Source organism: Lactuca saligna, chromosome 5 (genome assembly GCF_052625555.1).
Source record: "Lactuca saligna cultivar CGN05327 chromosome 5, ASM5262555v1, whole genome shotgun sequence".
Lineage (NCBI taxonomy): Eukaryota > Viridiplantae > Streptophyta > Magnoliopsida > Asterales > Asteraceae > Lactuca > Lactuca saligna.
In genome coordinates, this window is record NC_136421.1 from 121077846 (window position 1) to 121102663 (window position 24818).

Here is a 24818-nt window from a genome sequence, read left to right on the forward strand (position 1 = left end):
CTCATAATCTATTCTCATGAGATGCAAGCACACGTTTCAATAAGGAATAACATTTCAAACGTATTAAACTTTCAATACTTTCCCGTATTCGAAAATTTCAGTCCAACCTTTGTGGATGGCAAAACATTTCACATCTACTGAGACATTGAGTATGCGCAATAAATCTTAAAAAATATAAGTGGGTATTATTTATATGATGTTTTTTTAAACCTAAGGGTGTTTTTTTTATATAAAAACAAAGCTAGTGAGAGGCTAGAGCTACAAGTAGTTGTGGCAATCTTTGCCACGATTGAGAGACCAGATTAACTAACAAAACTAGTCATCTTTTCTAGCTATATAATACTTGGATGTCACCTACTAACTCTTTGTTGCTCCTGAATCTCAAATGGAAGACAACCTCGTTGCCATATCTACATTATCCATAACATTTCCAATAGAGGACAACCTTCTTCCCATATCTACATTATCCATAACAAGGCCATCAGAGTAGAATTGGTCCAACCTCAAAAACAAATACATGATGGGCACACTGGTAATAGGGATATCCCTCCACCAATGACGCAAAATCACATTTACCTCAATGACTTTAGGATATTTAAGAAATAAGTGTGACTCAGATTCATTGCTTGTCGCACGGAGCGTGTATATAGATGATTGAAAAGGAATGCTAATTCTAAGGTGGTTCAATCTAGTGTATAGATGACCAAGCTTAACATGCAAATTAAGATGTTTTCTTAAGATGTTTGCTTTGGTTGGAGCAATGTGATTCCAAATAGTGCTGCAAGTACTACTTTTTGACAAAACATGGTCATCTATAGTTGATGACCAGTCAAAGTGGTAGACTCTTGGAAAGTATCTTCAAGGTCATTCACTACTAACTCTTTGCTGCTCTTGAATTTCAAACGGAAGACAACCTCATTGCCATATCTACAATATCCATAACAGGGCCATCAGAGTAGAGGTGGCCCAACTTCAAATAAATACATGATGGGCACAGATTCATTGCTTGTCGCACGGAGGGCTCATATAGATGATTGCAAAGGGATCCTAATTCTAAGGAGGTTCAATCTAGTGTATAGATGACCAAGCCTAACATGCAAATTAAGATGTTTTCCTTGGTTGGAGCAATGTGATTCCAAATAGTGTTGCAAGTATTACTTTTTGACAAAACAACGTCATCTATAGTTGATGTCTGTCAAAGTGGTAGACTGTTGGAAAGTGTCTCCAAGATCATTAACTATTGTTGATATCTATAATAATAGGAATGTTCTCTTGAGTTGCCTTCAATACTCAAATCAAGTAGAATCAACAAAAGGGGAATTGATTTATTACGTATTATGGTTTAATAACTAATTATAAAGTAATTTGAAAATATTATGAGAATTAATTAATAGTCTAATTAATTTAAGGGTTGAATCAAGGTTGTCAAGATCGGGATCCTACCTAGGATCGATTTTGGTTTTGCAAGATCGAGATCGTAAGATCGGGATCGAGATCCTAAGATCCCACAAAATAGAATATAATTTTAATTTATAATATTTAATCATGAAAACTATTTCAAACATTTAGTTTTTCATTTAAAAGTTATAAAAATTTCAAAATATTAGTCATAAATCACAATAAAAAATGATAAATGGTAGATTGGTAAAGGATAAAAGGCATAAAGTGGTAAAAAAAAATTCATTTGCAAAAAAAAATTCATTTGAAAAAAAAAAAAAAAAATCAAAGAAAGGTAGGATCGGATCGGATCTCGATCCTACGATCCTACCTACGATCTTACGATCTTACCTGCGATTCTACCCCAAATACGATACTTTTTCGATCCGGATCGTTTTTCATACCTAGGATCGTAGGATCGTACGATCCTACGATCAGGATCGCGATATTGACAACTATGGGTTGAATAGCAGTTTATCAATAGCTTATTAATCATGAATACTATAGAACCTATGGTGGATAGTATTCATATTAGAATTAAAAGGAATTTCATTTTGGGGATATCTCATCACATAAGGGTGGAATGATAAAACTGATCGGTTTTACGCAAAACAAAAAAATAAATAAATAATAAAAAAATAAGTGTGCATGCAACCCTAGAATAAGATGTATGTTTTCTCTAATTAAATATACAACTTTCAACATCAAATAAGAAACACTAGTATACCTAACATATTTTCGAAAATGTGATTAGGGCTAAGAGAAACATACCTTGATTGTTGTTGACAAATAACAAAGAACTTTGTGTTGTTGAAGCCTTGAGAGAAAGCACCACAAATATCGTGCCTCTAGTGGTTCACACCGAACACTAGCAACAAGATGAATATGGAGAGAGGAGAGGGGCATATAAGAATTTTAGTTATATGTCTAAAGATATGAGTGGCCAAAATCCTTCGGGATGAGGGCCCTTTTATTGTCCAACAAGGATGCTGTAGATAACCCAAATTTTAAGATAATAATAATATTTCAAATGGTAATTATCCAACGCCTTATTTATATTTATAGAAACCATAGAATATCCTTATTGAAACCATCAAACCTTCTCCAAGAAGGTTCTGGAGCCTCTTGTTCAACTATTGAACAATTGGACATTAGACCCTAGACTTTTAATTAATTCTTTTAATTTTTATTAATTTCTGATTAAATATTAATTATATATAACTATTTGTAATTAATATATTGTTCTCACAACATATTAATAAATTATTTATTTCAATTTATTAATTATATAATAAATCAACCTCTCTCTCTCTCTCTCTCTCCCTCTCTCTCTCTCCAAAAGTCATGTCGTCCAGTTGCTAGTTATGAGGGCAACCCAAAAAAACTATGCTACAATCAGTTCAAGTATATACAAATTATAGTTATGTGATTCGACACTTAATCCAACAAAAACAGTGGAAGATATCATAAGTTGTTTTTTCACTACCTCATTTAAGTGTTTTTTATACATAGAAAACCTTAGATCTAAAAGTTTTAGGCCCTACGTGCGAATGCTACATTATCCATCCGGAATCAAGAAAGACATACATGATGTTGCAAGTGTTTGATGGTGGGATACTGAATAGGAAAAGACTATTGTGGGGCCATCGAAACGGCTTAACCAAGGCCCTTATGTGGTTAGAATTAGGTGGTTGTATGCAAGTTATAGTGCTCAAAATCGTAGAAAAAATGGTTGTGCTGTTGAGTTGTGAAATATGCTTGTCCATTGCTTAGAAAACATGTATATTTTTATTCTGTTAGATGTTCATTTCATGCAAAATGATTAATAGTAGAACACCCTTACAATTGTTTCATTTTTTACCACTTTTTTTGTTCCCCCTTATTGTTTGTTGATGAACGTAGAGCATTTACAGTAAGGTATGTTGTATCGGATGAGAAATCTAGGGTTTCTTCATGTTAGTCACGGTGGAGTAGCATGCAACATATGCCTAACGCAGTTATTACATTGCCCATAGTTGAGTTTGGTAAGTTGATATATCCACCATTAGGTTTTAAACTTATACCAAATTCACAAATATATTTTTATCAGGTGTACGTGATTCTTGCAATTATTTATCGAAAATCAATGGATATTTACCAACAAATTTAATTCTTGAGATTTAATCGTCCATAGCATGTTTGAACGTGTTGTGAAACTCACATTGACTTAAAATAGTAATAGGAATCCAAATATACTTAAATTACAAAGTCCCAATCAATGTACCACAATGTGCTAATATAAAAACACCAGGGTGTGATTAATCTAATAATCAGGTAATCCAATATTCAACTAAATAAACATTCGAACAAGACTTTCATAAAACAAAATACTTATCATTAAGCATTATTTGACTTATAGAGTTGAACTCAAGGGCATGTTAAACGATAAATACATGCACGATTTTACTTTATGTACATTATGAACATCGGTTTCGTCCCGAAATTTAATTTTAAGTTCAATAGAATTAGCCGTATATTATTTATTGTGATTTCATTTAACAAGTAAATCATACTTTTAACATTTATTGAAACCATTAATTTTGTAACCAAACATTTTAATACGTTTGTGCTAATTACGCCATCTTATGTTGAAAGGATAGACCATGAATATCGGATACTCAACCTCGAATAATTACAATGTCAAATGATGAAATATATTCTCACTTAAACAAGAAAGAAAAATGTAACAACTGTTTTTCCAAAAAAAAAAAAAATCAAGAGTATTGTTGCCATTTACCAAAACACTTATAATAATCTAACCGTATCAGGTGTTGCCCCTCCTTGAAGTCGAAGGTTCTCGTCTTGTTGGAGGCATATGTGGAACTAAGAGTAGTCTACAAATGATTAAATTTATGTTAAAAAAAGGTACTCAAGTATTGTGGGCTGTGGCCATTTATATATAAGAGTTCTTAAAAAATTACATATAAAAAATCAAGTAACACTTTATTCATCAAGCAATCAAAGTGTAATTTTGCGTAACCTTAGGGTTTTATTTGAAGATATGTACAATAATAGGGGAGCTTGATAAAAATCACCAACGCTAGATCTAGAGATCAGGGTTAGGGTTACGCCCACACTATATATATACGATATGTTAAGTTTCATTTCAATACGATTTCGCAGCCGCTGTCAATCTTGTTCACCAATCGTTTCTTACATATATGAAAATCATGCATTGTTTTCATTAAGTTATTGACTCATGATAATCACCAAGAGTTCTATATGTCGATTTTTTTTTCCTTCATCATGCAGATAGATATAAAAATTAGTAAAGATCCGCCATATATACTTTGGTGTTTTGAAGATTATGTTGTTCGAGTGTCACTCACACTATACTTTGATGTGTATCCTGTTGTCAGCCTTGTAGAATCAGATTACTATCAGTTAGGTGTTCATAACATTTCAAGAGTTGGTTTTTTAGGTTTGTCCGAGGCCCCTAGCTTGAGAAGGTAAATTTATATAACGTTTTCTTATGTAAATGTTTGGATTCCAATAAATTTTTCTGCTCAACTTTCCAATTTATGCTATATCTAGTAACGTTAATTTCATTACTCTAAAGCTGACATCTGCTTCAATTCTTATTGAATTCTGTTTGGAGATTATGGAGATCGTGTTGCAGATCTGATCTGTAGTTCTTTACATGCTTTTTCCGTAAATATCAAGAAAGATACTGACACTTGGTGATCGACTATTAGATCTTTTTTAAAGCAAAACAGATCTCAGAGAGTCTTTAGTTTTAGTAATTATAATTTTTCAATCCGTAGGTTTTTCAATTAGGTTTTTTTTTTGGTGTGTTTGTGGCAAACCAAAAAAGCTAACTAATGATCAATATAATAAATAGGATGAACTGGTTGGCTGAGTCGAGTCCTTGGAAGATGAGATAAAAGACGAAAGGAAGGCTCCCCTGTAAGTTGTCCAACCTACAGTTAATATGATTAATTTTTAATACAACAACTCCTTTACCAATAATGATGGTCAAAATATCTTCATGTTAATATGATTAATTTTTTATATGTGCAGTTTGTAATTGTCACCTCTATTGTGGACTCATAAAGTTTTATGGGTTAATGTTTCATTTCCGACTGCATTTGCTTGGTGATATCATCTACCAGCCACATGTGTGCATCCCAGATGCGAATTTCTTCAGTCAATAAATCAGGACAATTCGTATTACATTAACTGTATAGGCCTCTTATGTTTAGTGTATTAGATAAACCGTGAAAGCATTAAACATGAACTTTTGTTATAACAGAGGCCAACTTGAACTGTATATATACATCGAGTACTTCGATCTATTAAAAAATCCTTAGTACAAAACATCTACTGGTCGATCTTATACATTCCTTTGCTGATAAAAGTAGCGGATGTAGGTTTCTTTGGTTACAGGGTGGATTAATCTTTGTTTAAAACCTGTTTTATTTTCTGTCAAGTTATTTGTATGAGTATAAATATATATGAAATGTGTATTTGTATATGTTGGTGTATGAATGTATGCATATGAGTCTGAATACTTCATGATCCATTAAACATATTTCGCATTACTGATAATCTATTCTCCTCAGATGCAAGCACACGTTTCACAAAGGAACAACACTTCAAATGTATCAGCGTTTCAATACCTTCCCGTATTTGAAAATGTCAGTCCAACCTTTGTTGATGGCAAAAAATTTCACATCTGCCAGGATTGAGAGAGCATATTTACTAACAAAACTATTCATCATTTCTAGCTATATAATACTTTTATCACCTACTAACTCTTTGCTGCTCTTGAATTTCAAACGGAAGACAACCTGATTGCCATATCTACAATATCCATAACAGGGCCATCAGAGTAGAGGTGGCCCAACTTCAAATAAATACATGATGGGCACAGATTCATTGCTTGTCGCACGGAGGGCTCATATAGATGATTGCAAAGGGATCCTAATTCTAAGGAGGTTCAATCTAGTGTATAGATGACCAAGCCTAACATGCAAATTAAGATGTTTTCCTTGGTTGGAGCAATGTGATTCCAAATAGTGTTGCAAGTATTACTTTTTGACAAAACAACGTCATCTATAGTTGATGTCTGTCAAAGTGGTAGACTGTTGGAAAGTGTCTCCAAGATCATTAACTATTGTTGATATCTATAATAATAGGAATGTTCTCTTGAATTGCCTTCAATACTCAAATCAAGTAGAATCAACAAAAGGGGAATTGATTTATTACGTATTATGGTTTAATAACTAATTATAAAGTAATTTGAAAATATTATGAGAATTAATTAATAGTCTAATTAATTTAAGGGTTGAATCAAGGTTGTCAAGATCGGGATCCTACCTAGGATCGATTTTGGTTTTGCAAGATCGAGATCGTAAGATCGGGATCGAGATCCTAAGATCCCACAAAATAGAATATAATTTTAATTTATAATATTTAATCATGAAAACTATTTCAAACATTTAGTTTTTCATTTAAAAGTTATAAAAATTTCAAAATATTAGTCATAAATCACAATAAAAAATGATAAATGGTAGATTGGTAAAGGATAAAAGGCATAAAGTGGTAAAAAAAAATTCATTTGCAAAAAAAAATTCATTTGAAAAAAAAAAAAAAAAATCAAAGAAAGGTAGGATCGGATCGGATCTCGATCCTACGATCCTACCTTACCTGCGATTCTACCCCAAATACGATACTTTTACGATCCGGATCGTTTTTCATACCTAAGATCGTAGGATCATACGATCCTACGATCAGGATCGCGATTTTGACAACTATGGGTTGAATAGCAGTTTATCAATAGCTTATTAATCATGAATACTATAGAACCTATGGTGGATAGTATTCATATTAGAATTAAAAGGAATTTCATTTTGGGGATATCTCATCACATAAGGGTGGAATGATAAAACTGATCGGTTTTACGCAAAACAAAAAAATAAATAAATAATAAAAAAATAAGTGTGCATGCAACCCTAGAATAAGATGTATGTTTTCTCTAATTAAATATACAACTTTCAACATCAAATAAGAAACACTAGTATACCTAACATATTTTCGAAAATGTGATTAGGGCTAAGAGAAACATACCTTGATTGTTGTTGACAAATAACAAAGAACTTTGTGTTGTTGAAGCCTTGAGAGAAAGCACCACAAATATCGTGCCTCTAGTGGTTCACACCGAACACTAGCAACAAGATGAATATGGAGAGAGGAGAGGGGCATATAAGAATTTTAGTTATATGTCTAAAGATATGAGTGGCCAAAATCCTTCGGGATGAGGGCCCTTTTATTGTCCAACAAGGATGCTGTAGATAACCCAAATTTTAAGATAATAATAATATTTCAAATGGTTAATTATCCAACGCCTTATTTATATTTATAGAAACCCTAGAATATCCTTATTGAAGCCATCAAACCTTCTCCAAGAAGGTTCTGGAGCCTCTTGTTCAACTATTGAACAATTGGACATTAGACCCTAGACTTTTAATTAATTCTTTTAATTTTTATTAATTTCTGATTAAATATTAATTATATATAACTATTTGTAATTAATATATTGTTCTCACAACATATTAATAAATTATTTATTTCAATTTATTAATTATATAATAAATCAACCTCTCTCTCTCTCTCTCCCTCTCTCTCTCTCCAAAAGTCATGTCGTCCAGTTGCTAGTTATGAGGGCAACCCAAAAAAACTATGCTACAATCAGTTCAAGTATATACAAATTATAGTTATGTGATTCGACACTTAATCCAACAAAAACAGTGGAAGATATCCAAATCCAATAATACTTGCTTATTCTTGGCTTGAAGCTTCGCGTCTTCTTTCTCCCTTCTTGTGGAGGAATTCATTAAGAGTTTAACTCCTCCTGGTTATATTTTGACTATATGCACTTTTGAGTTTACTGGTTATGAACCGAGAGAGGGATTCCGGTTTGAGTCATTTCCATGTAAACAAGGTCACGAGCACGAGAGCTCAAGCGCGAAGCCATACATCCATAGGTTGCATGTACACTTAGGTATATCATAATTTATTTTTTTCACTACCTAGTTTAAGTGTTTTGGATACATACAAAACCTAACATCTAAAAGTTTTAGGCCCTAAGTGCGGATGCTACGTTATCCATCCGGAGTCAAAAAGGACATACATGATGGTGCAAGTGGTTGATGGTGGGATACTGAAGAAGTGAAAGACTATTGTAGGGCCATTGGAACGGCTTAACCAAGGCCCTTATATGGTTAGAATTAGGTGGTTGGATGCAAGTTATAGTTCACAAAATCATAGAAAAAATGGTTGTGTTGTTGAGTTGAGAAATATGCTTGTCCATTACTTAGAAAACATGCATATTTTTTATTGTATTAGATGTTCATTTCATGCAAAATGATTAATAGTAGAACACCCTTACAATTGTTTCATTTTTTACCACTTTTTTGTTGCCCCTTTTTGTTTGTTGAGGAACGTAGAGCATTTATAGTGAGGTGTGTTGTATCGGATGAGAAGTCTAGGGTTTCTTCGTGTTAGTCATGGTGGAGTAGCATGCAACTTATGCCTGACACAGTTGTTACATTACCCATAGTTGAGTTTGGTAAGTTAATATATCCACCATTAGTTTTTAAACTTATACCAAATTCACAAATATATTATTATGAGGTGTACGTGATTCTTGTAATTATTGATCGAAAATAAATGGATAATTACCAACAAAACTATATAACTAAAAAGAATATACCTCGTTTATAGCAAGAAGATGAGCAATTCGAGGCTAAATGTTTCCATTGACCAACGTTGATGGTGTAACTTGCTAATTTCCTTTGTAATACATGTGAACATTTAGAAACATAATATATAAATAAATAATAACACGTTATCTATAAATGACATAATATGACATTTAATATTACCATAAAAGAAAATACATTTAATTCATAAAACTTATAGCAATAGACCTTTAAATTTTGCTTCCTCTGATGTTTCCAATTGTTCCACTCGTCCAACTTTATACCTTCAAAATTTACATAAACCTGTAAAGTTTGGGAATAATTATTTAATGATAATCCCCGAACTTGTAAAAAATCAACAAATGAAAAGACTTTCACTACTAGATAAACAGCCTTTTACGACGTGCAATCAATGACACGCGCTAATTGAGGATACGCATTTGTGCGTGCCGTATAAAACGATGTCAGTTTTCCAGAATTTGAAGGATAGAGAACACGCATGTGTGCGTGCCCTACAATTGGTGTCAAATAAATAAAATTAAAAACACGGAGGGCGCTTATTTTAAGTGTATGTCGTCTACAAATGTCGCTTTATATTTTTTTAACTAAACACGCGTTTTTAAAGAGGGATCTAAAATTCTAAAATTTTGAATACCCCGCTTCTCACTCTGATCCTATGGGTCGCCTTATCTCTCGTACAGAGCCATTCTCTCCCTCATCTCTCTCTCTCTCTCTCTCTAACCCTAGACACAATCACTGGCCATTCATGTTCCTTCTTCCTTGCTCCATATTTTTTACCTTCGTCGGATCTATCTTCTTCTCCCCCGCTGTTATCTTCTTCGTGCTCCATATAATAAAATCGGCGACCAAAGAATCAGACTCGCTTCTTATTTTGCTTTTCTGTCTCCCACAAAAACCCTAGTTTCTATCACCACTTCTTGTCCCTCACAAAATCTTTCATAGAACCGGCGATTGGGGGTTTGCGACTCTTCATGTTGACAACTCCCTACTGCAACTCACGATGGGGCCCAATGGTGAAGCAATTACATAACATGGTTGACTGCTCTGGCGTATTTACTTTCGTATTCATCTTCTTCCTCTCTATCTTCCCGTAAATAAAAAATTAATCCCACTGTTGGATTACTGAATTAGGGGTTAGGGTTTAGAGTGATTTGGGGAGAAGATGGTTTGCTCTAATGACCAAAAACTTCCCGAAATTGGGATTGAGAAAAGAAGATTGTGTGGAAGGAAGTTGGATTGACTACGTAATTTACTGGGCCTACTTCAACAACACAATTGAAGACACAGTGAAGGTAAATTTTACGGGTTGCAGGTACTCTTCCCCTCCATTTCTCTCTTCCTCTCTCATCTCTCATCTCTCTCGCTCTAATAAACTCCCATGTTTATTCCTTTTGAATGCTCTCTCTCTCTCTCTCTCTCTCTCTTACAATTTTTAGATCGAGGTGCTCTCCTAGACCACACCGCCTCCTCATTAGCACCAGTTGCTGATGCTGTTGCTGCCTTGTCTTGTGAGGCCTTGAAGGCCGACACTTCCACTGCCTTCAGCTTCACAGATTCTGATGATGGCTGTTCTGATAAAGACGTGACTTATGTTTCTAGTGTTATGAAGGTTTTACTTAATTGCTCAAAATTATGTGGTAATCTACAGTGTGACCAAGTTGATAACATTCCTATAGTTCATGGTCGTATAAGGTCTCTTTACAAATCAATCCACTCTTCAACTCGAATTGCAGTGAATTCTTCTACCCCATTCTCAAATGGAAATGGAAGTGTCAGTGAGGATTTGACCGGACTCTTCTCTTCTCTAGCTCGTGCCCTTAAGAATCTTGGCAAGAGTAGTTGGCACCGAGCACATATTTGTCTAAAGGGCTTCGAAAACCATAACATATATCCTACTTTGGTTGATAGTTTCAATGCTGGATGCCCTGGTCTTGACAGGTTGAATAACTCCATTAAGGCTGCTGCAATGTTTGAGTTGGAAGACAAGTATATCGAATCATTGCATGAACTTTATATTTTGTCCAAGGCTGTAAGAAAGATTCTTTCTTGGGAAGACACAATTTCGTTTATATCACTGGAGGGGAGTATGAAAGGGGAAGAGGGTATTGATGAGAAACCCGACAAGAAAAAGAAGGTTATGGGAAAAGGCACAACTCTTTTGATGCAGTTTATAAAAGATAATTTACTGTCTGTGTTTGTGGCTAACAATGTAAACGACAACTCATGCTCAACTCTCCCGGAGAAAGTGGCACAATGTTTCCTTTCCCACTTTGAAAGTCTACTACCAAAAATAAAACAAGTCGTTGAAAGCAATGAAAGCAATGAAAGCAGAAGGCTTCCAAAGCTCGTCAAAGTAATAATACCATGCATGCTTATGTTTTATCTTTGATAAAATATTTATTTGTTTCTTGATTGATATATATATATATATATAATCATCTTACTTTTTAAAATTTACAGGGGACTCGTGATTTTGCAAAAGAACAAATGGTTGTACGAGAGAAAGCATTTGCAATCGTTGGCAATGTCTTTAAGAGGCACGGTGCAATGGCACTTGATACTCCTGTGTTTGAAACACTGAGGGAAACTCTTACAGGAAAATGCAGTGAAGATTCAAAGTTGATTTATGATCTAGTTGACCAAGTTATATATTTTTGTTTTTTTAAGCAGTGATATATCCTTTGATAGCCATTGGGCAAAGTTTTTGTTTGTTTTTTTATGGTGGGGAGATTTGTTCCCTCCGGTATGACTTGACGGTTCCATTTGCGAGATATGTTGCTATGAATGGTCTTACATCTTTCAGAAGGTACCAAATTGAAAAAGTGTATAGAAGAGACAACCCATCTAAAGCAAGACACCGTGAATTTTATCAATGTGATTTTGACATTGTTGGTGATGAAACAATAGCAGCTGACTTTGAGGTGGTTAGGATCTTGGTTGAACTACTAGATGAGCTAAACATTGGTGATTATGAGGTAAGTGTTTTAGTCACATTTTCAATTTCATTTCCTTATCTTTTCTTCTACTTAAGTGACATTCCACCATGCACAGATAAAGTTGAACCATAGAAAGTTATTGGATGAAATGCTAGAGATATGTGGTGTACCATCTCACAAAATGCGAACTATTTGCTCAAGTATTGACAAATTAGACAAACAGTCATTTGACCAAATTATAACCGTTTTGTCAACATCTTTCCATTCATGCATCTTGTATATATATCAAGTTATAATAATCGGTTATATATTGTTCTCATGGCAGTATTACCGTTTGTATCTATCGATGGGTGGGTCAAGAAAAATAAGAGGTGTTCAAAATCTGGAAACAGTAAGACCACATCAATTATTAGAGCAAATGGTGTGTACTGCTTTCAGAGCTGCAGCGGACACTCTTAACCAGACTAGATTTGGTAGGTTAAAGAACATGACAATAAAAATCGACCAATTATACTTCACCATTGCTTCTGCATTGAAGTCGTTACAAGGTATGTGTAATGTCTCATTTACAATTTTTAGACACAAGGGTAAAATAGTCATTTTTTTATTTTGACTTATTGCATTGGCAGCAAACAAGCTACCGGGTGATATGGAAATAATCCAAGATGTAAAATGGCTTTGTGTTGTATTCGAACACGTGGAGAAGCTGCTAACACTTGGCAGTGGCAGTGGGAATCAATGGAGTCACCAACAGAGGGAGATTGGAATCTAGAGTTGCAAGGACTGTGGGAAAGTGAAAGCAGGGGGTCCATACACATTAAAGTAATAATATTTAATTTTTAAATTTTCTTCTGATATTTTAATGTTTTTAATTTACTGATATATATTTTTTGTTTGTTTGTATATGAATGATGATAGTATTGCAAGTGCTGTTACAGTTAGGAGCACAATTTGAAGGCTGAATGAGCCAACTGAGAGTTAAGTAGAAGGTTCTTCAATGTTGAGGTCTTTCAAACATTTAATGGTATTTTGACCTTTAAAACAATGATTTTGTAGGTATATGCCCTCCTGTTACCAATCTACAAGAAGTGAAGTATAAACCAACTTTACATACAAATATTTACAAGCTCATTCTATTTATAAACAAGATGATATTTTATCAGTTGTGTTTTTACGTGTATAGCTTCCGATAGCTGAGATTTTGCTTTTCCAATCACTTATTTTGGATTCAGGTTTGATGCAAACCTGAGACCAGAGACTAAGGTTCTGATAGATCAATGCCAGGTGCAACCATCAGGTTTTTATTTAAAATATCCTTTATTATTATTATTATTATTATTATTATTATTATTATTATTATTATTATTATTATTATTGTTATTATTATTAATTAAAATTTTTCTCAATCCATGTGGGCTTTATTATTATGAACAAGTTTATGATAAATCTGATGTTTTTGGTGCTCTTTATTTAACTGCAGCGGGCAGATGAAATCTGAACAGGAGACCATTATTGCCTAGGATCAACAACATATAGCTATGCAGGTACTACAGAGTTTATTATTATTATTATTATTATTATTATTATTATTATTATTATTATTATTATTATTATTATTATTATTATTATTATTGTACTTTCAATGCTTTGAAACTTCATGTTTTTATTTGTCGAAAATGGCCTTACAAGTTGGAGGGTTTAATCTTCCCGGATTACCTAGATTACCTAATGAGATTCCAACTAAAGTTTTGTGTTTAACTGAGGTACCTTATGTTTTTTCTTTTTTAAAAAGAAAAAATGTAAATGATGTTTAAATAATATTTTTGAGAAAATGTTAGGAGTTGGTTAATGTGGAAAACCTCATTTTGAGAAAATATGATATTTTTGAATAATTTTGGAACATTTTATTCACTTCAGGGTTTTTTGAGGGCAGTGAGAGTAATTCTTGTCCAGATTGTGTTTGTGTTCTAATGAAATCGGGCAGGCTGAATCTCAACGGGCAGATTTGTTTGAGTATCAAAACTTTTTTGTAAGTGATTAATTAATCTTTCCTTTTTTATTTAATAAAAAACAGGTTGTGATGATGAAAGTAATTGACAACCCTTTTTCTGTAAATGATGTTGTGATTGTGGGAGAGGTGTTGTGTTTTTCTCTGTTGCTAGGTAACCTTTTCAACAACAACATTCTACTTAAGCAGGTGAGTAATCAAGATTAAGGGAGACTTGTAATCATGTTTAGCATTCCTTTCCAGTAAGAAACAGAGTTGTATGATTATTTGTTGGTTTTATAGGAATGTATAACACATGTTAGCAATGTATTATTTTTATTTAACATTTGAATGATTCTTTGTATGACATTATAATTTGTGCAATTTATTTTATTTTTTGAGTATGAAATTTTATTTTATATTATGCAATGGATTGTATTTGTTGGATAAGGTATTTTATTTCTATTATAATAAATTAAATGAAAATTTAATTTAAAAATTAATAAATATATAAATTTATTTTTTTAAACATTTAAGTTTACGATACGCAAATATGCGTGTCATATTCATTTATGACATGGCCTTTCTTGACAGGGGCTTTCTAGATACGCATTGCGTGTCATTAACACACGCGTCGTACGCTTACGACACGCAAATGCGTGTCGTCTTCCTTTATGACAGGGCCTTCCTTGATACGCATTGCGTGTCGTAAACGCGCGTCGTAAATGCACGTCGTCTCTCTTTATGACAGGGCCTTCCTTGACGCGCATTTGCGCGTCGTCTGAGCCTTTTATGACGCGCAATGAGCGTCGTAAAAGGCTGTTTTTCTAGTAGTGTTTTAACATTTTAAATTGTATATTATTCTTGTAACCAACAATACTAGTACATTCAAAATCATTAGGTAACATTTGTATTCTTTTACCTATGACCTTGCGAGATCATGCAAAACTATTTAGTTTCACAACAAGGTGCGACACTTATGTGCGATACTTATGTGGTGAAAAATCCACAATATTATTTTATACTATAAAATAGTTATTATAACGTCCGAAAAACACAACCAATTTAAAATTTTCAAAACAACCCGATTTTCATTAAGATGTTTACAAAAAGGTTTTCAATACAAGTCATTTAAGTATTCCCAGAATCACGTTGTTACGAAATCATGAGGAGCGGTACGATCGTGCCTTCGCCTTGCCACAGTCTCCTGAAGAACCTGAAAAACATTAAACCACAACTGTAAGCCCGAAAGCTTAGTGAGATACCCCCAAAATACCAACTACGTATACGCCCTTCCAGGCCGCGACCTTCCGGTCCAAAACACATAAAACATACATAACATAACAGGACATAGAACAGCCATGCACATCGGGTCTACTGTGTGACTGGTCCGCCGTATCGGGCCTTCAATCCATCGGATCCATCTCCCGGGTCTAGTCATGTCTTTCGAGTCTACAGTGAGGTTGGTCCGCCCGCATCGGGCCTTCAACCCACCTGGTCCACTCTCTGAGTCTACAGTGTGACTGGTCCGACCGCATCGGGCCTACAGTCGGCCTGGTCCACTCTCCGAGCCTCAGCACGTCTGGTCCGCCCACGTGGGGCCTACAGCCTATCCGGACCGCTCATTGGGCCTTCGGAACAACCGGTCCGCCCTGGGTATCTTGGCCTACAGCACAAAGCAGGACCCGCCTCAACCCATCTCTAGTCCAAACAACCATGTGCACAAAACATACATTCATATAACAGTCATAATCAACAAACCGAGTAAGCAGATCACATAGCATATCATTACCCTAACCGGGCTACCGACCTAACCGGTCACTAGCATAGCATCACTCTGTATATCGAGAAACTGACCTTAACAAGGTCCCCTAGCATGTACCATCCTAACTACCAGGATGCAGACACAACCAACAATAACATGATAGACATAAATGAATCTCAATACAATAAAGGGCCGGCCTTGGTGCCTTAGACCCTGTTGATATAGTGAGGATAACTCACCTCGAAACTGACGGCTAAAAAGATAAGATCCCGCTGCTCCGAACTCTGACACAACTCCTCCACTGAACATCAAACAATAACCCAATCAATACCCTTAATTACCAAAATACCCCTGGAAGACAACTGGTCCACCCTGGACAAGTCAAAGTCAACCCCTGACTGACCCTACTCGCCGAGTCAACCCGATGACTCACCGAGTCCTTATGCTCAGAACTTCCCTCAATTAGCGACCCAACTCGCCGAGTCATCCCAAGACTCGTCGAGTGCAACAACTCTGAGTCTACTCGCACCCAACTCACAGAGTCATCCCTTGACTCACCGATTCATCGACTCAACCAGAAATATTGGGACTTCCTCGACAAGACTCGCCGAGTCCAAATGGACTCGTCGAGTCCAAGGCCATCTTCAACCTACTCGCCGAGTTGTTCTTCCAACTCGTCGAGTTCCAGGCCATCTTCAAGCAACTCGTCGAGTCCACCCATATGACTCGCCGAGTTCCACCGGTCTGAATCCATACAGAAGCATCTCAGGCCATGCAATTGATCCAAAACATAGATCCAACCTCCTACAATCCATCCATCACGTAAAGTGGCAAACTTTACGTGAATCTAATGAGATCTAAGCCATTTTCACCTTAGAACCAAGGTTTGGGACATGGTAGCTTCATTAACAACACAAAGATAGGGGCTTTAATGCTCTTAAGGTCTTCTCCACTCTAGATCTGAGGTAGCAACCTCAGATCCAACCTCCAACATCAAAATGTCACACAACCAAGCACCCCACACAACCCAAAATGATGGAACTAGGAATGCACAGCCTAAGGATGAAGATATTACCTCCAAAAGATGCCTCAATAGCAGCCAAACTCGGATCCAAGAAAAGCCCTTTGAACCAAACCACTTCTCCTTCAAGATCTCTTCAAACAACACCTCTCCAAGCTCTAATTGGCTCCACCAATGATCCCTCCACGAGTTTAGGGTTTCTGGAACTCAAGGGGGGAATAAGGGAGGCTGTGGAGGGGTATTATGCTCTTTATATAGGGCTCAACCCCGAAAATTAGGGTTTGCTCCATACAGCACCTACTCGCCGAGTCCATCCTAAGGAGTCGCCGAGTAGGCCACTTGACACGCGACCATTGCCGCGACCTGACTCGCCGAGTCTACCCATGGACTCGCCGAGTCACCCTCTGAAACTTACACTTTTAGCCCTTCAACTCTACTCCTGCGATTCCGGGATGTTACAATTCTCCCCCGCTTAGTTTAGGCTTCGTCCTCGAAGCCTACGACATCCCATCCTCAAAATACTTCCCACAACGTGTCACATGACCTTGACCGAACCAAGTCCCTCAAGGTACAACCATAGAACTAGAAGCTCACTTTCTCCTTCCATACGGTGTCCCCACCACCTACTCAAACCGGCACCAGCTGTACCCTCCGATAACCACGCTCAACAACTGAGAATTACCCATGATGCCTTATTACTCAAATCCTCATCTTTCACTTGACTCATATGGCTATAAAGCCACGAACCATCAAAGTCCCGATCCGAATTCCACTCTATCCATCCCATGCCGACCGAAAGACCCATTCCTCCATCTCGGAGTAACTCCCCCGAGTTCTCCTCTCGCAATCACACACACATGTTGATCTAGCTCTAGCACCCTCAGGTGCGGATAACCTGATATACTGACGATATCCTCAAACATCCTTCCAGGATAAACCACTGATACATACCCAGAACCCTGATCAGAATCTCACTGAGGGTCCAAAACTCTTTCTCTGTATCCCTTCCGAACTCCTCTCCCTGGCTCTACGTCGCGGTATTCCCTCCGCGCCCAGAGCAACATATCGAGTCGAATAAGCTTATATTCTGCTGCCGCAACACACTACTCAAAGACCATCGACGGACCACTGCGATCGCAACTCCACACTGCCGCTTTCACTTCCGTGAATTCGCACTCCCTTTCCGGAGTTTCATTCCTCCCTCTTTCCTTACCAAGGAAACATCTCGTCTGCCCAGTCACCATGACAGGAACCATGGTGCTCATCCCATGCTACATTACCTCTTTAAGGCGTACTCAACATCCACGCATCACCACTACTCTGAATCTCATCACAAGGACTCTCAAGCCCATGCACTACCTTCACTGCTCAGGATCGCTAGCCGGGGCCAGACCTCCCAATCTAATCCCACTGCGACATACGCAACCCATAACCTCGAACTGATCCAACAATACTCACAGAGTCTTCAGCATGACTGGACCGCCTCCCCAGGCCTTCAGCCAATCTGGACCACTCTCAGAACCTTCAGCCAATCTGACTGGACCGTCCTCCGAGCCTTCGGCCTGACTGGTACGCCTACCGGCCTTCAGTCTATCCGGACCGCTCAACAATCATTCATCATTCCGAACTATCTCTTCAGGAAATCCTCCCGTGCATACCGTTCTAGCCCTCTAGGGGTTCCGAACTCTATCTCCATCATACATACTCAGTCCCGGCCTGCTCCCATGCCTTCCTCAATCAACTGCTCAAGGTCTGTATTCCGCCCCGCACGCCTGTTACTCACCCATACGAGCCTGCTCTCGTCTGATAGAAATACCGCTGAATTCCCCAAGCGGCTAAACAACCTCTCAGGCCCAACGATCCTCCGGAGAATTTCCAATTCTCCCCCACTTAAGACACTGCCAGATAGTCACCGGTCGCCATCACCGATCTCCCCAAGCAACCTTGCAGGAATCAACACATGCACTCCAAATGTTTTTTCACCAGCACCAACAACTTTCATACAAATCATGTTCCCACGCTGCTCAACCCGCTCGAAAGAGACCCAATCTTCAACTATCTATTCCTCAGACTGCAGAATCTAACTGGCCTTCAAACCAACGCCGCATCCGCCACCAATCCTCACAAAGATAATCAACGATGGCGCGAAGTACAATTCCATAACCATAACATTCCCTCAGGGAACACAAGATACTAAAACGAAACCTCGATCACAACTCGCCACCCTCAAGGAACAACGAATACCACACGAAAACCCGAAACGCAATTCCATAGCCAACCAACGAAACTAGCAGATAACAATACTCTACAACAATCATAAATAATCAAACAGCAGAAAGAACATACCCGCAGCAGCAAGCTGAAAAACACAACCCTAAACCCTTGGGGGCTCCGCTCCACCCTGACCTCCACCTGTGATCCTCAACGTAGCCGGTGCTGGAGCCTGCACCGGTCCTGCAGCAAGCTGTGGACAGTTGACCTTCAAATGTCCAACCTGATGACAATGATAGCATATCCTCAAATCCCGAACCGGCACTGACTGCCGACAATCCCTCGCATAGTGTCCCTCCTTTCTGCACTTGCGGCATGCTCCACCGGACCGACAAACCCCGGCATGACCCCTTCCACACTTTCCACAGACGTGGCCACCCTGATCTCCCATCCTAGAATCAACAGTCTTAGACTGTTTCGTCGCCGGCTGCGACTGAACCGGAGCTTGCCTCAGCTCACGCATCTGCAACTCAATCTCTAACTCACGCCGCCTGGCGGCCTCCTGCAACTCCAGCAAAGTCTCGCACCTCTGCGCAGACACAAACTGTCTGATATCCCTCTTTAGCATACCCAGATACCGGGACATCTGGGCCTGCTCCGAAGCGAACTCAGGGCAAAACATCGCCCGCTCAGTAAACATCCTGGTGATTTCCGTCACCGATTCCGAATCCTGTTTCAGCTCCAAGAACTCCTGAGCCAACCTCTCCCTCTTGACCTGCGGAACATAACGAGTGCTGAACATCTCTTTGAACCGATCCCATGAAATCACAGCCCTCTGCGCATCCGAGTACGATCCCGTGGTCAATCTCCACCAATCCTTTGCTCCGAGCCTTAACAGGTTCAGAGCACACCTCACCCTCTGATCAGCAGGGCATGAACACGTGAAGAAACATCCCTCCACATCTGATAACCATCTCATAGCAACGATCGGATCCTGAACTCCGTCAAAAGTGGGAGGCTTCGTATTGTCGAAGTCTCGATACTGAAAACCTCTACTGGCTCCTCCCCCTGCCGCCGCTACTGCTGCGGTAGCCGCCGCGGCAGCCGTCTCCGTGAGAGCCGCATAGCGCTCATCAAAATACTCCACCATGGCGGTCTTGATCGACCCAAACAACTCTGGCAGCTCAGCCCGAAACAATGCGGCAACCTCATCATGCAGGATCTCACGAATCCTCGCATCCAACTCGTGCGTACTCATCTGGCTGACAACCTCTGGCTGTGCAGACCCACCTGTAACTCCCTCTCCTGCTCCTGATCCTGACCCGGATCCACTCCCAGCGTGCCCTGAAATCTCCATACTGAAAATAAAACACCAAATCTCAGACATATTCCACTATCCCGGGAACCAGCTCTCATCCCAACCCTAGAGGTCATGGTTTCCCTAATACGCGTATGAGTTCGTGCTTTCAGTAGTACGGGCACATACTACCTTCCACACCAACCCATATTTGTATGAAGTACTCCCACAACACCCTAGCGACACACATAACAACGCTCTATCCTCACAACTAGAGGAACACTAAAAATCTCTCACAAGGAACCCTAGGCTAGCAAGCATCATAAATCAGGCAACTCATCAATAAATCCTGAAGATCCCTAGCCTAACTCTAGCATGTTGTTCTATCAAGCTAAATAAAACAATTGCCACGTATGGTATTTTGGGGTTACTTACTGGCTCCGGCTGATCGTACCTCCGCGTCCTCCTTTACTTATTTTGAAAACCATTTTAATTTCTCTTTTGAAAACTCTCCTCGATTTGAGACTGGAGTCACACAAGTGTTCCTCCAATTCACTCAAACCAAGGCTCTGATACCAACTTGTAACGTCCGAAAAACATAACCAATTTAAAATTTTCAAAACAACCCGATTTTCATTAAGATGTTTACAAAAAGGTTTTCAATACAAGTCATTTAAGTATTCCAGAATCACGTTGTTACGAAATCATGAGGAGCGGTACGATCGCGCCATCGCCTTGCAACAGGCTCCTGAAGAACCTGAAAAACATTAAACCACAACTGTAAGCCCGAAAGCTTAGTGAGATACCCCCAAAATACCAACCACGTATATGCCCTTCCAAGCCGCGACCTTCCGGTCCAAAACACATAAAACATACATAACATAACATAACATAGAACAGCCATGCACATCGGGTCTACTGTGTGACTGGTCCGCCGTATCGGGCCTTCAGTCCATCGGATCCATCTCTCGGGTCTAGTCATGTCTTTCGAGTCTACAGTGGGGTTGGTCCGCCCGCATCGGGCCTTCAACCCACGTGGTCCACTCTCTGAGTCTACAGTGTGACTGGTCCGCCCGCATCGGGCGTACAGTCGGCCTGGTCCACTCTTCGAGCCTTGGCACGTCTGGTCCGCCCACGTGGGGCCTACAGCCTATCCGGACTGCTCACTGGGCCTTCGGAACAACCGGTCCGCCCTGGGTATCTTGGCCTACAGCACAAAGCAGGACCCGCCTCAACCCATCTATAGTCCAAACAACCATGTGCACAAAACATACATTCATATAACAGTCATAATCAACAAACCGAGTAAGCAGATCACATAGCATATCATTACCCTAACCGGGCTACCGACCTAACCGGTCACTAGCATAGCATCACTCTGTATATCGAAAAACTGACCTTAACAAGGTCCCCTAGCATGTACCATCCTAACTACCAGGATGCAGACACAACCAACAATAACATGATAGACATAAATGAATCTCAATACAATAAAGGGCCGGCCTTGGTGCCTTAGACCCTGTTGATATAGTGAGGATAACTCACCTCGAAACTGACGGCTGAAAAGATAAGATCCCGCTGCTCCGAACTCTGACACAACTCCTCCACTGAACATCAAACAATAACCCAATCAATACCCTTAATTACCAAAATATCCCTGGAAGACAACTGGTCCACCCTGGACAAGTCAAAGTCAACCCCTGACTGACCCTACTCGCCGAGTCAACCCGATGACTCACCGAGTCCTTATGCTCAGAACTTCCCTCAATTAGCGACCCAACTCGCCGAGTCACCCCAAGACTCGTCGAGTGCAACAACTCTGAGTCTGCTCGCACCCAACTCACCGAGTCATCCCTCAACTCACCGATTCATCGACTCAACCAGAAATATTGGGACTTCCTCGACAAGACTCGCCAAGTCCAAATGGACTCGTCGAGTCCAAGGCCATCTTCAACCTACTCGCCGAGTTGTTCTTCCAACTCGTCGAGTTCCAGGCCATCTTCAAGCAACTCGTCGAGTCCACCCATATGACTCGCCGAGTTCCACCGGTCTGAATCCATACAGAAGCATCTCAGGCCATGCAATTGATCCAAAACATAGATCCAACCTCCTACAATCCATCCATCACGTAAAGTGGCAAACTTTACGTGAATCTAACGAGATCTAAGCCATTTTCACCTTAGAACTAAGGTTTGGGACATGGTAGCTTCATTAACAACACAAAGATAGGGGCTTTAACGCTCTTAAGGTCTTCTCCACTCCAGATCTAAGGTAGCAACCTCTGATCCAACCTCCAACATCAAAATGTCACACAACCAAGCACCCCACACAACCCAAAATGATGGAACTAGGAATGCACAGCCTAAGGACGAAGATATTACCTCCAAAAGATGCCTCAATAGCAGCCAAACTCGGATCCAAGCAAAGCCCTTTGATCCAAACCACTTCTCCTTCAAGATCTCTTCAAACAACACCTCTCCAAGCTCTAATTGGCTCCACCAATGATCCCTCCACGAGTTTAGGGTTTCTGGAACTCAAGGGGGGAATAAGGGAGGCTGTGGAGGGGTATTATGCTCTTTATATAGGGCTCAACCCCGAAAATTAGGGTTTTCTCCATACAGCACCTACTCGCCGAGTCCATCCTAAGGACTCGCCGAGTAGGCCACTTGACACGCGACCATTGCCGCGACCTGACTCGCCGAGTCTACCCATGGACTCGCCGAGTCACCCTCCGAAACTTACACTTTTAGCCCTTCAACTCTACTCCTGTGATTTCGAGATGTTACAGTTATTGCAATGTATCTTTAGAAAAATGTTATTATATTGCATGTTTAGCTGAGAAATTTGGATTTTCTGTTACTATTAATTTATATTTTTCAGTTATGTGAATACATCAAATAACTATTTCTCATTTCATTTACAAGACTAAAGCCCAAATGATTTATATTTATTTATTAGGGGTTATTAAGTTACCACTTATCCTAGACAATTATAACTTATCTGACTAAATTAACAAAAAAAATTCAAATAATTTAGTAACGATTTATGTTATTAGCATTAATAGTTATGTTTACTATCATGTAGTATAACCATAAGCCAAATATGTTTCAACACTTGAAATATAAGTTGTACTTTAAAAATAAATATATTTTCAGTTTCTCTATAGATTTGATAATCTTAATGTAAGAGTGATGGCTGAACGTCATAAAACCAAAGTCCCACACAAAAGAGTACTTTGCAAAGATGATGCGTTTTGAATTGTGGGCAAAGAGACAACTCTACAGGCACCAAATAACCAAGGAGGGGCTCACAACATATATTTGATCAGGGGTATTTATGTAAACTTTTTTTTTTGTATTCAAAAGATTTATCTTAAAATATGTAAAAGTAGAAAATGTGTGATTTAATCATGCATTTTGGTCGAATATTGTTAATAACTAGTTAAGCTATGCATTTTGGTTACAAGAATAATATTCAATTTAAAATGTTAAAACACTACTAGAAAAACAGCCTTTTACGACGCTCATTGCGCGTCGTAAAAGGCTCAGACGACGCGCAAATGCGCGTCAAGGAAGGCCCTGTCATAAAGAGAGACGACGCGCTTTTGCGCGTCGTCTATAGACAACGCGCATTTACGACGCGCAATGCGTATCAAGGAAGACCCTGTCATAAAGGAAGACGACACGCATTCGCGTGTCATAACCTTACGACGCGCGTGTTAATGACATGCAATGCGTATCAAGAAAGCCCCTGTCAAGAAAGGCCATGTCATAAATGAAGATGACACAGATTTTTGCGTATCATAATCTTAAATGTTTAAAAAAAATATTATTTATAGATTTACTAATTTTAAAATTAATAATACATTAAAAATCTCATAATACAAAATAAAATACCATAAATAACAAAGATAATTCATTTCACTAATATGTCAAATGCAAATAATTATTCCAATAGTGAGTAAATGTTATAATAAAATGAACTCATTTATATACAATTGCATTATCTAGCTTACTATGTGCCAACAACTCTCTATGTGTTTACTTTTGCTTGAGTCTCGTTTCCTCCAAAGCTTCTAAATCACAAACCTTTTTAAACATATTAGAGACAGGATCCAATCCATGGGGTATTTTTGGAAAATAGTCTGAACATTCTTGACAAATCATCAACCTGCAAGTGAAGGGTAGAAAGGGAAGAAACAAATGTTCACAACCAGTAAGAAATCTAAACACTAGAAGTTTCATAGTGATTGTTGATTCCTATAAACTCAAATGTGAGATGAGAGGCTTGTTCACAACCAGTAAGAAATACTAAGTAGAAAGAAACAAATCAGCACCGTTTTCTGCTTCTGCTGCAAGCAGTAATATGGAGCGTGACCCACGACAGATGAGGCAGTCATCT

General features: G+C 38.6%; 1 protein-coding gene and 1 long non-coding RNA gene across 2 annotated transcripts; both read left to right on the plus strand.

Moving 5' to 3' along the window:
• Positions 1-4587: 4587 nt before the first annotated feature.
• LOC144997281 (uncharacterized) lies at positions 4588-5746 on the plus strand. The gene is made up of 3 exons (XR_013659760.1): positions 4588-4925; positions 5318-5382; positions 5497-5746. It is a non-coding gene; the product is annotated as an uncharacterized LOC144997281 (long non-coding RNA).
• Positions 5747-10578: 4832 nt separating this feature from the next.
• LOC145045657 (histidine--tRNA ligase, cytoplasmic-like) lies at positions 10579-12908 on the plus strand. The gene is made up of 6 exons (XM_078993979.1): positions 10579-11553; positions 11661-11843; positions 11921-12175; positions 12252-12380; positions 12462-12684; positions 12766-12908. Exons 1-6 carry the CDS (start codon positions 10579-10581, stop codon positions 12906-12908), a joined length of 1908 nt encoding a protein of 635 aa, XP_078850105.1.
• The last annotated feature ends 11910 nt before the right edge of the window (positions 12909-24818 follow it).

What these genes read in the sequence shown, in the direction of transcription:
- LOC145045657 (XM_078993979.1), top strand. Translation starts at nt 10,579, where the DNA reads ATGTTTATTCCTTTTGAATGCTCTCTCTCTCTCTCTCTCTCTCTCTTA. An exon ending in TTTATGATCTAGTTGACCAA is followed by an intron (nt 11,844 to 11,920) that starts GTTATATATTTT and finishes TTGTTTTTTTAT; the next exon opens with GGTGGGGAGATTTGTTCCCT. An exon ending in TAAACATTGGTGATTATGAG is followed by an intron (nt 12,176 to 12,251) that starts GTAAGTGTTTTA and finishes CACCATGCACAG; the next exon opens with ATAAAGTTGAACCATAGAAA.